General features: G+C 37.0%; 1 protein-coding gene across 1 annotated transcript in view; it reads right to left on the bottom strand.

The window, feature by feature from the left end:
• Positions 1–8,108: 8,108 nt before the first annotated feature.
• LOC109541015 (protein O-mannosyl-transferase Tmtc3) overlaps positions 8,109–12,987 on the bottom strand; it is a 38,291-nt gene continuing 33,412 nt past the window's right edge. The window contains exons 7-11 of the mRNA XM_048666653.1: positions 11,251–11,575; positions 10,944–11,196; positions 10,247–10,421; positions 9,716–10,183; positions 8,109–9,650 (exon numbers count right to left, since the gene is read on the bottom strand). Coding sequence (XP_048522610.1) covers positions 9,159–9,650; positions 9,716–10,183; positions 10,247–10,421; positions 10,944–11,196; positions 11,251–11,575 — 1,713 coding nt within the window. The 3' untranslated portion in view covers positions 8,109–9,158. The remainder of the gene's footprint in view (positions 9,651–9,715; positions 10,184–10,246; positions 10,422–10,943; positions 11,197–11,250; positions 11,576–12,987) is intronic.

Raw genomic sequence — 12,987 nt, 5'->3', positions numbered from 1 at the left:
GGATGTTCTTTGACGACTTTTAGTTCACGTATGGGCCGTACTTTCATTGGACACTTATGTTTGTAAAGAAGTATAGAAAAATGCGTAGTCCCGAATTTAAAAAAAATTAAAAGTTACTTCCATAACATCAAAATGATTTGGTTTAACTCTTGCAGCTCAAAAAACTTCAAAAACTGCAGCCACAAGAGTGTCCAGCAAGAATAACGGGCATTTATGACGTTCCCCCTTCTTAGCCTGTACCCTTCAATTTTGAAAATTCCCAATTTTTTTTTCAAAAATCACTAACTAAAGTCCTACATTTTATTTTATAATTTTTTTTTGTCTATGGCGGTGAGAAACAAGAAATGTTCCCTAATCCATACGTTGAAAAGGCACGCACTTTAAACCACAACGGCTGAAAACTTTTTTGTAGAATTATGATTGTTTCTGTGAAAATTACTAACATCTCAACATTTCCCAAGCTATGCTTTACGTCGTTCATGCAACATTTCGTGCTCTATCGATTGGAGTAAAAATTAGCGCCCTTTCCCAATCTGCTCTTAAAAATTTAGCAAGAAAAGGGCATAAAACATGACAATTTGGCCGAATCTTGCACCAAAATATGACATTTTTAACTTTTGCTTCTTGTATGAAAACAGCCAGGATTTTCAAGTCTCTATCCAATAGACGGAAAAGGGGATTTCAGCTCAAGTGGTTCTTGAGCAACACTGAAGGACCCGAAGACATTCGGTTTCGCACTTTAAACCAAAGTCGCGCAAAACTTCGATTCTCATGAAATTTGGGTTTTTGCCGTCAAAGTTTTTTTTTAACACTCGATCGATTCATCTGCAAAACAGCTTTCTACCTCAATTTGCGATTGAGAAATCAGCAAAAAGTTTGGGGAAATCTGAAATTTTCAGTTTGTAATTTAAAAATTTTGCTATTTGTGTGAAAACTATCAATATTTCCTTATACGCACTTTTCTGGATGAGTCGTGCTTCCAGAACTTGCTCTGCTGCTCAAACCGTTCTTGGTAAACGCTCAAAAAGTATTATTAAATCAACTTTATTCGATTGCACATTTGGAAGCCGCACCAAACTGTGCCTCGGCAATTTTTAAATCAAAATACGTCGCGAGCATCTGAATGTAAAGTAAATTGAAAAAAGGATGTGATGTGAAGTTGTGCGGAGCCCTACGGGAGCGACATTGGTTGCGGCACAAAAACTGTGTTTGTGYTCATTTATTGCTATTTCGATATCGAGATATCGAAAKCAGAYCGTCCTACAGTTCTACCCATTTCTGCGAAAGGARCAYAAATATTCAAAGGAAGAATTTGASGGTGAAATTAAAAAATCTCYTTGGAGTAGAGGAGCAAACGCCAAAATCGGCGATAATTTTCTTAAGGCAGATCTTTAATAGCTATAAAGTGAAGAATTCAGCAATCTCGTTGCAAAACACGCTAATCCTTTGTATCTGAAGAAGACATTGAACAATTGCTTGTGTTCAAAGAGAAAAACGAGTACATAGAACAATTTTCACACAAATTTAGAACAAATGTCTTAAAATTTACACTAAATTGACTAGCAAAGTCCAACAAATAACTAACTATTCTATGTGGGATGTTTTTTTGAGCTTGAACTGAAGTGTGATCCAGCATTGTCACTATATTTTAGCTTAGCTGTAGAGCTGAAATAACTGGCGAGAGGTTGGCAAAAACAAGGAACTTTATTATCAGTTCAAAATAGTGAAAGTGAGCAAATTCTCTCTATCCAACAACGTTTAAAGTAGGTCTTATTGCTGCCCTGCAGAATTGCTAGAGACCGACTTCTAACACGTCATTCAGAATCGGGGGCGAAACTTCGCAAAACCAATTTAATTAAGGGTCAATAGTTAATATGGGGGTGCAAATTCAAAGGAAATGAATGGCTGTGAGCCACCGTCATCATTTCCTGCCCATCCATTCGGGGAACAAAATGGGGTTGTTGCGTGCAGAATTGGGACGCACCTTAATTGATAGATAGATGACCAGGCGACGTACTTTCAGGCCATTAACTATATACTGGAGACGGGAGCTCATACGTTGAATAATTCAACAATGGCTCCGAAGGAAAGTTACTACGTATGTGTTCGGAGCCTTTGGGGAAACCCATAATTCTTTGTTTGATTTCAGTAGTTTTCTTTATGGTCGTTGAGAATCGGGACTGATTGCCTCTCGTTTTAGAAACTATCGATCGGTTCGAATAAATAAAATCTTTCGATTGATGCATTTGCTTGGACCTTACTGCGTTCCAATGAACTCAATTTGGAAAGCTTCTAGAATTTAATTCTAGAACGCTTATTCAGTAAAATGGTCAGCAATGGAGGGAAATAATAATTTTGCCATCGCACATAAATGTGGCCACATGGAAAAACATTTTGAAAGCCGGGCAAAAAATGTGGCCTGCAACATGGCCATTGCATGTTAATGAGTGCAGCTTTTCAATTCACAATCAGTATTTTCCCTGTGAAGCGTCCATTTTTTGCCCGAGGGATTGATTGGACGCCGTTTAATCATTTACATTCCTAATGTGCCATTTCAATTTCCATAAAATATTTTCGACAATTCGTGATTCTTTTCCAGGGCGAGAAAAGCTGCGACATTCATCTAATCAAGTAAAAAACCTCGTGCTCACGTTGCCGCTTAATAGAGCACGGCGTGCTCCTTGCTCACAGGATTTATTAAATTGCATTAACTGGGAATTTAATATAGTTCCTTTTGCTTCATAACTGCACAAAATTGGATTTTAAACCGTTTCTTTAAACTGAACACGTATCACCAGCTTTAAATAGTTTTACTTTACTGGATAAACTTTCGTTTAAAGTCGAAAAAAATTTCAGGAAACAATAATATTTGCTTCCCCAAGAAACTCTGCTTTGCTTACATTTTGGAATTGTTTCAAGTTACTACTGCCAGCTTTTTGCTTAATCTAGCTCTTCCCAACTTGCAACTGGGCATTTTGCCTACCTGTTCTTATCAGTTCAGTTCAGCAAGCAAAAATCATAAAAGTTTAACTGCAATTTTTCCTGCCACCTCTAGAAAAATTGGGGCTTCGCTGATGAAGTGAAACTTTATACCCAAGGGAAATAAGCTGCGCCCTCAACCCGATTCTGTAAGTTGCAACTTTACGCCATTAGACAAGCGTTGAGTGCAAAAAAAATGCAACATTCACTAATGATTGTGTAGTGCGGTGTTTTTGTTCGGTAATTCATCGTTGAAATTCGGCAATTTCAGCCGAGCCAATGGGTTTGAAATTGAAAATCAATTGGTAATCAAAATGCAAAAGACACAGCAGATAGATCGGGCTCGGTTGCAAAAGTGCAATAAATTCCCATTGCGATATTAAAATGTTTTCAAAATGGGAAAATCTATATGGTAAAGGAAAATTACTGGTTTCGGCGGAAGCGATATTATTTGAGCTCGGCCGCAATGCGACGCTTCTACATCGTCTCGCCTTGCTAAATTTTATCCTGCAAAGTTGTTGCTTTTGCTATTTTAAGATGGATTTTATTACAGGCCTGTTCTCTCTGCATCGCTTAGATAAAATATTCTATAGCCAGGAAATGTTTTGCATTTACGATTCTGTTTTCTGCCGCCTAGACCTTGTCTACGTTATGGGAATATATGAGAGAACTTGTCCGGATGTCTATTAACTCGCTCTCTACCACAGTAAATACATGGAAATGTTCTAAAGCTGATTACTACCTTGGCGGATTATCCACAATTGTTTGGGTGGCCGGAAACATTTTACAATTTGAGCATGATAAATAACCAAACGAACGGAAGGAAGACGATGAGAATAAAAAAATATCTTTTTAATTGAAGACGAACCACAGTAAAAACTTAGCAAAGAAAAACAGAAATATATTTTCAAAACATGCCACAGGAGTAATTGCACAATCCAAACTGAAAACAAATCTAGCCGACAATTACCAGATGCCAAAGAAGTATATTTCCGGTCAAAAATAAGCACAAGAAAAATTACGAAAATCTGTAACTTCCAAYTAAAGCCGACAGCARTTCGAAAATCTTTAGAAAATTCTAGACTAAAGATTACGAAAGRTTCATGGAAATCGGCCTAAATGCTAAGTTTTTCCAGGACTAAAGWTATTGGACTCAAAACCGACGTTTCTACTCAACCTTARCAGCTCAACTTTTTCAACCTCTTCCAAACTGCATCAAACATAAATCTGAATTTTTCCCCGCTCTTAGCAGACATTCGCAGCAATGATGCTCAAATTTGTACCAAAATCTCAATATATTCTGATTTTCTTTTGCGAGTAAGGTGTATATGGATCTCAAAGTCAGAAAATATCGATCTCATAGTGGCTATTTGTTACACAACTGCGCACTCTTTTTGAAAAATTCGTGTCTTTTCAACTATATCAGGCAGTGATTTGAAATTCCTCCGATGCTTAGAAAATACTTCAAGCTAAAATCTTCTATATTTTCATAAAAATTTCGTAATTCCTGATTTTTCCAGCACCGCAAAAAGAAGTAAAACTTTTGCTAGCTGTTTTTACTCAACTGCGCTAGCTCCTCTAAAAATTTGAAGCTAATATACCGACAAGTAACAGTTTGGACTTTTTACCATCGCTCAAAGACACTTGCATCTAAACATTCGAAGAGTTTCACAAGAAAAGCTTGAAATCCTAATTTTTACCAGCTTAATATATATCGGTCTCCAAACAAACGATTCCAAACTCAAACAAGTAGCACTTTGAAATTTTCACCATCCATACACACGACCTCATACTAGTCACGATGAAATTTTGATTCAGATCCCACAAAATTCTGATTTTTACCAGCTTGTGAAAACATTACAGTTCCGTGTTGGATATTTTTAGGCACCTGCACCTTTTGCTTTAAAAATTCGCGTCTTGCTCTCTGAGGCAAGTAACAACTTGCCTAGTAGTAGCTTACACCAAAAAACAAACATTGAAAGTTTCAGAAGAATGGACCGAAATCCCGATTTGAGCGAAAATGGACGTTTGGTCTCAGTTGATTCAAGTAGGAATTTTCCTTTAAAAATTGGCATTTTCGAGCACTTTAACATTTTCATCACTTTTAAAAGACGTTTGCGTCTAAAGGCAGCAGAAGTTCTTTGGAAATCGCCGAGAGTTCTACGTTTTGGCAACGAAGGTTTTCATTCTGATCCCAAAACTAATTGTGCCAACAAATCAAAACTGAAGGAAAATCATGGACAATTCATGGCTAGCGAAAAATGTTGAAAAAAACCTAGATCTGTTTTCATTGCAAATCAGAGGAGTAATTGCAACATAAAAACGGATGAAAGAAAACGATCTAGGAATCTCAGCTCCAAGTAAATAATAATAAAAAAAAACTGGAGATTGCAAGAATATTTGGGCAATCGCAAAGAGATACAAAAAACGAGGATTCCAAACAAAATAAACGGACAAAAAAATCAGGAACAAAATATCTCGATCTACTAAGAATCCTGACTATCAACTGCCTACAAGATTCTTCAGTTAATTTTTTTAAATCCAAAGTTTTGATCCAAAATATTACATGTGGTTCGCATAAAGCATGCAATGAAAAAGTCATTTCCATTAATCACTGTCCATTGGAGCCAAATAGATAGGAAAAATCACCCCCTATTTAGCTACACGTATTTGGAAACACTACCCAGAAAAATTGAGCATATGTATTATTCAATGGCTCCAATTATCGATCGATTTATCATGCGGTGTAACCAATTTTGTTTATTTATCTAAAGGTAACAAATCGAATGATTACAAATGCCGAACAAAATTGGCGTTCAATTTTGTATAATTGTGATGTAAGTTTCAGTGGCGAGCCACAGTATATTTAATTAAATTATATCAAAATTATTTTGTTAAAATTAATAAGAACGTTGAATTTTTGAATCCTTTGTAGTATAAATGCAGAAATACACATTATCGGCAACAGATCAATTCGAATGATCGACGCTTAAATCCCTTTTTTAGAATTAGATCCCCATTTGAAATCCACTTTATGGATCAATCACAATGGCAGTCAAAAAAAGTAACTAATAATCCGTTAAAAACGTCCTCATATAGTGGGAAATTTCGCACACAAAGGATTGCAATAAAAAGGGATTTTAATCGCATATTTTTCCCTACATATCGGTGATTTTACACGTAAACACAACTTGCTTAATTGGACACTGAAATGCGTTAGTAGTATCTAATAATAAAAGTTGCTGTTTTATGCCAAATGAAGTGCAGGTATTTATAAATGTTTGCAGCTTTTAATTAGAGTCTTTGAATCATTTCAGTCAAATTTTCAATTCAAATTGCATTCAAAATTTCAAATTCAAAATTCATTTTCAATCAAAAATTTCAGTGTGTCTTCTGGCCATCTATAGGCTGAATCGAAACCTTTCATTGCCCCTCGAGATTTCCACCAATGAAAGCTGCTTCAGTTAGATCAATAAATGGAGTAAATCCATAAAAAGTTAGATTGACATGTTAACTGTGTCGCTTTTTTGAGTAGAAAACTGGAAACAAAAAAAGAAAACTGTCGTTTCATTTTTTGTAAAGTTTTCTCTAGACGTATTAATTGGTTGGACAGCGATTCTGCAGATGGAAAAATATACCAAATCTAGATTTTTCTGATCCGAATTTATCGATCGTTTTGCCTTATTTAGAGCGGATTTAAAGCAAGTTTTACCTAAAGATATTTTTCTTATGCTTATACTCAAACCCTTGGACGGATATGGGTGGCATACTTTTACTTTTACATACTTTGTTGGAAGACTCTTGAGTCGAGAGGGGCTGAAAGTGTCATGAAAATCGTCCAGAATTTAACCGTTTGCTATATTAGTAAATAAGTACCAGTCTATAAATGGAGACGTTTTCCAGTAGAACATTTGACCTCCCAAAGTAAAGAAACTAGCAATTTCATATTTCAACCTTTGGATCTAGATCTTGCTAAAGTTTCGTGAACATCACCAGGAAGCCTAATTAGTCGGTGCTCAGTAAATATTGGTTTCAAAATACATGAGTTAAAAAAATCGTATCTTCCACGATGACGCAATTTTCAAGTTCACATTTTTACCATAGTTAGAAGAGCCCTGGTTCCAAACAATCGGAAAGTGTCATGAATATCACCTGGAATCCTGAGTTTTGCAAGCTCAGTAAATATCAGATTCAAAATTGATGATTTTAGACAAATGCGCGACCACCTTTAAAAATTCGTATCTTCCAAAATAGAGAAAATACCAACTTCCAATTTTGAGTATCTTTAGAACAGGCTTGAGTCTAAAGATTTTGAAAGTTTCAGAGAAAGTGCCGAAAACTTTGATGTTTCCAAGCTCAGTTAACATCAGTTACAAAATAAATGATTTAACACAACTCCGCAACCAACTTTAAGAAATAGTATCTTCCGCGTGAAGCAACTGCCAATTTCACATTCTTACGATCGTGAGAAGAGCCTTGGAGCTAAATATTCTAATAGTTTCATCAACAGGTTTTTGCAAGCTCAGTAAATATCAGTTTTAAAATGGATAATTTTAGGCATCTGCGCAACCACCTTTAAAAATTCGCATGCACCATAAAGCAACTACCAACTTCACATTTTCCCTATCGGTAGACGAGGCCTCACTCGACTACCGACGACTGAGAGTTTTATAAAAATCGCCTGAATTCCTGTGTTTTACAAGCTCAGTAAATATCAGTTTCAAAATGCGCATCTTTGAAACTTGGAAGTTTCGCCATCGCTAGCCAACGTTTGAGAGGAAGGACTTCGAAAAATTCAGTAAAGTGCTAGCTCAATCAAAATTGACCGTAAAATGAATGTAAATCCTTAAATGCAAGTGCCACTTTGAAAGTTCGACCTTCGTTTGGACGCATTTGTTTCAAAAGACGCAAAAAGTTTCACGAACTTCGGCTAGAATCCTGATTTTTGCCAGCTTGGTGAATGTGAAGCTCAAACTTGGCAAATTATCTGGCCCCTATTGTATAACCAACTAAACCAATCTCCATTTATAATTCTCGCACTCATCAGACACTCGACTTTAAAGGAAAGTTTTACAATTTAATCTTTGCTCAAGAAATACTTCTGAAATAGGACGCAAATGAAACAGTTGTTCAGATGCAGCACATTTTTATTATAAAAGTGTATATTTGGGGTTAACAATTTTTAGAAAATTTGAAAAAGAACTAACAGAACGCAACTCAGTCATAGGACAATCATTATACTTTTCACATTAGATTTTTATACATTATTTCCATTAATCTATGAACAGTTTCACAACATAGAAAAATATTTATATCTATATTACAAAATCATTTTCGTTCCGCCTTACTTAAAGATTTCAAGGCACCTTTAAAAAACTAAATTTTTTAATTGAATCCACTGTAGCTGAAATGCTGTTGATCGGGGATATTGATTTCCAATAACACACTAATGAAATTGTATGAACAATTTGGCCACGTGGATGTCCTAAGCTATTGGCTAAAGGATGTTTACACCGAGACATTTATTATAAACATTTGCGTAGCGTTACGCTAGTAAGTAGTACAGATATGCCGTCAAAAGAATTAATCATCAACACCCTCTTAAACTTAAATCCTGAAAAATGCTCAACTAAGTAGAGCTTAACCTAGCTAGAGCTTCAAAGTGCTATCACAAAATAGTGGAATAGGTAGGAATAAATAATCACAATAAGCTTGAAGAACTAAAAGCAAACAAACATGTGTGGACACTAACACGTTTCAATTGAAAACCTTTTGACACTCTAGGAAGACTAGTTTTTTCAAAATCTACGGGAAAGGAAAACAATGAAAATGATTGTAAACCGTAAGTCACTATAGTACAAACGCCATTCCTCTTATGTATAAAATTTAGAGCCGAATACATCAACTGTTTAATTCAAAATAGTTCAAAACGATTATTCTGGGTATCACAGAATGAACACTACATCTAATGGCTTCTGTTTGTGAGTGTTGAAGGATGCGGAAAAAAGTCTCACTAAATTCCATCAGGGGGCTCAGAAAAAATAATACTCAGGATGATGCAATCATTCAATACTCACCAGCTCGTATAAAAGTTCTTAAGAGAATGTAAGTAGTACAAGTAAGTTAAAACGAGTTAGTAAAATAAGTTACTCTCTATGTATTCACAAATCTATTCATTGCTACGACATTCCAGATGAGGGATCATCTTTGTCCGCTCGACTGCGCCTTCGATCCGAACTGCTGGTATTGTGCTCAACTTTTTTTGACGAAGCCACTTCTTCCACCTCCAGGCTGTGAAGCTCATTCGCATCGTCAATGCTTTTGAGAAACATTGGCTCAGTATTTACAACCCTACTACTATAGCGCTGTTTTTCAGTGTCCCTGCTTATCACCGGCTCAGTTTTCTTCTCATTTTCATCCACACTTTTATTGGACACGACTTTGCTTTTCTCCTTATTGTCAGCAACATCTTCGTTGAGATGAAGCTTGCCGATACGATTCTGCACTATTCCCAAATGCTTCACAATATAGTCCTCCTCCGGAGCCAGTTGGTGCGCCTTTTCCAGGCAGGTTTGGGCGTCGAAAAGTTTCCCTCGCTCCACGTGCACCACGCAAAGGTTGTGGAGGCCTTGAATGTTATCGGGCTCAATTTCCAGAATTCGCTTGTAGCACTAAAGCAGCAAAACATACAAATTTAGTTAAATCGTGAGGTTGATCTTGAAGAGATTGAGCTTACGTTTTCAGCTGCGTCCAGGTCCTTGATGCTGTTAATGTAAATGTCCCCGAGCAGGATCAGACCTTTAACATGATCAGGATGATACTTGACTAGTTGGTTCAGAAAAGGCGCCGCCTCTAGAGGCCGAACATCATCAGCCAGAAGCAGTGCCAGATTGAACAGGGCGCTTCGAAAGTCCACCTTCAAATGCACAGCTCTTCTGAACCACTGCTCAGCTTCAGCGATGTTCTTCTCATCCATGGCCAGCATTCCCAGGTTGAAGTGAACGCGCTCGTTGTTTTTGTCTTTGATCAGTAGCTTCAGAAGTCTTTCCTTGGCGATTTTTCTGAAGTCCGGCCTGCCGAACTCTTGCAGCAGAATGGCGGAGTTCAGCAAAGCCTGCTCGTGCTCTGGGTCGATTTCCAAGGCTTTGTCCAGATAGGCCAAGGCTTGGGATGCTTTGCCTTGCTCAAGAAACACCACTCCCAACTGGAAAATTGATGGCAATTTAAATGAACATTCCACGGTGGACGCGAAGGATATTTGACTCACATTGTAGTATATATCGGGGTTATTGCTGTCGTACAAAAGAGCTCGCTCGTAAACTTCTTGAGCCTCTTTGGTTCTATTCAGTTTTATCAATATATCGCCGCGGTTGATGTAAGCTTGCGTGTAATCCGCCCTCATGCTTATGGCTTGTCGGTATAACATGTCCGCTTCCTCCAACCTGTAGGCAAATTTTTCTTAGCTCAGGGAAAGGTCTGATTGGGTATTTGTCTTCATTCTTAAACCTTTTTTTTGGGAGAGTTTTTAGTAAACTGCAGTTAAACAAACTATTTCGCCTCCAGTGCTGTTTCAAGCCCTATAAATTTTGCCACGCTTTAACAGGAAATTTCTCACTAAATTAACACTGATATGAATAAAAATAAATATATTCCACCCAGGGTGTCTCACAGCATTAAGAAAGTTTCTTAGCTCCATTTCAGCAAAAATTTCAGTCCCCATTGCTTAAAAATAAGTTCGGAAAGTTGCGAATTACAAGTAAAATATCCAGCCATGTAGACAGCCATATGAGACGTGAGCTGTGTGCCGGTCTGGCCTTTAATACATTCGTAAACATGCCACGTTTTCATAACTTGTTTGTTTATGACACATCGCATTCGCGTCGTTTTCCTATTAAGATTTTCCTAAGATCTGGGCCTTATTCAAAGCCCCTATCCAGTCAATGTCTACGCTGGCATTACATTACCTGGTGTGATTCTTTGAAATTAAATTCGCCAAGTTCAAGAAGACGTTCAGGTGATTCGGAGCTATACGGGCTTGATAGGATTCGCCGGGTTTCGCCTTTGGCAATAAGGATTTTGCTTTCAGATAAGCCTCTTCTGCCTCTTTGTACATTTTCAGATGGTTATAAGTGCGACCTACATTGATGTATGCGCCCACATCGTCGTGTTGCACCTTTACTGCCGTCTTGAAGAACTTTAGCGCTTCGTCAAAGTGACCTAAAACATTCGCTCATTTCGATTGGGAAATTTTCAAAAAAACTGCGGCCAAACCTTGGCTTTCTAAAGCATGCCCGACATTGTTGAACAGTTTGGCGTTGCGTTGATTCACCCGCAATCCGGACATAAAAATCGTGTATTCATTTTCCCAGTCCCAGTTGCGAAGGTAAGTTTTCCACCCATGGGATATAACCAGCAGGCCAACAAAAGTCCAGGCGATTTTTTTGCCAGTTCGTCGAGATGTAATTTGCCAGCCATATCCAATAAGCATACAAAATCCCATTGATGGCATATAAAGGACTCGTTCCGCCACGACAAAGCCCACGGGAAAGAACAAATTTGAGGCCGGGATGAAGGGCAAAACCAGAAGTGAGGTGCTCTGGAAAGGAAAAAATGGATATAAAAATTACTGGAGCCCAAACACACAATGGCAAAGACTTTGTGAATTGAGAAACTTTTATAGAAATCGCAGACGATTCTGATATTTTTTCTGCTCTCTGAATCCGCGTCTAAAAACAAACGCATCTTCCATGTAAAAAACTTCGTAACTACTAATTTAAACAAGTTTAAACTTGAAAGTTTCGCACAAAACAGATAGTTGAGTCTGCAAATTAAACTTTTTTTGTGAGAATCGGACAAGATTCGAATATATTTGTCTGTCTAAACTCTAGTCTAAAATCGAAAGTTTCCAGCCTAAAAGGCGCTCCTTTAAACTAATTCGTACCTACTAATTGAAGAAGTTTAAATTTGAAAGTTTTGCACAAAATGGCAGACAATTGGGTGTTCGAACTGAGAACCTTTTCAGAATCAGAATCGCGCCAGATCCTGATATTTATTTCAGCACTCTAAACTCGAGGTTAAAAACGAACATTTCCAGCCAAAAACGCACTTTGCTTAACAAATTCTTAACTACTAATCTGGAGCAAGTTAAACTTTGAAAATTTCGCACACAATGGAAAATAGTTGATTTTGGGAACTCGGAAACCTTTGTAGAAATCGAACGATATTCTGATATTTTTGCTGCTCTCTAAACTCGCGTTTAAAAACAAACGCATTTTCTATGTAAAAAAAATTCGTAACTACTAATCTAAAGTAAGTTTAAACCTGAAAGTTTCACACAAAACAACAGATAGTTGAGTCTGCAAGATAATTGTTTTTTTGTAAAAATCGCACTAGATCCTAATATTGTTTTATTTCGTCTAAACTCGAGTCTAAAAACGAAAGTTTTCAGCATAAAAGGCGCTTCTTTAAACTAGTTCGTACCTAGTAATTGAAGAAGTGTAAATTTTAAAGTTTTGCACAAAACAGCAGACAATGGGATCTTCGAACAGAGAACTTTTTGTAGAAATCGCGCCAGATCCTGATATTGATTTCTGCACCCTAAATTCGAGGTTGAAAATGAATATTTCCAGCCAGAAACGCACTTTGCTTAAAAAATTCGTCACTGCTAAACTGGAGCAAGTAGAAACTTGAAAATTTCGGGCACAATAGAAAATAGCTGAGTTGGCGAATTCGGACACTTTTATAGACATTGAACGAGACTGATATTCTTTTTTGCTTTATAAACTCGCGTTTAAAAACTATCGCTTCTTTCATGTAAAAAAAATCGCAACTACTAATCTAAAGCAAGTTTAAACGTGAAAGTTTCGCACAAAACAGCAGATAGTTAACTTTGCAAATCGAAATTTTTTGCAAAAATTGCACTGAAACCCAATATATTTTTTGCTGTCTAAACTCGAGTCTAAAAACGAAAGTTTCCAGCCTGAAAGGAGCTCATTTAAACCCATGTGA

Source organism: Dendroctonus ponderosae, unplaced genomic scaffold (genome assembly GCF_020466585.1).
Source record: "Dendroctonus ponderosae isolate FM_Combo_2020 unplaced genomic scaffold, Dpon_F_20191213v2 Dpon_F_20191213_1, whole genome shotgun sequence".
In the NCBI taxonomy this organism is placed as follows: domain Eukaryota; kingdom Metazoa; phylum Arthropoda; class Insecta; order Coleoptera; family Curculionidae; genus Dendroctonus; species Dendroctonus ponderosae.
The sequence above is the reverse complement of the archived record's forward strand: the minus strand, read 5'-3'. Positions and strand labels throughout refer to the sequence as shown.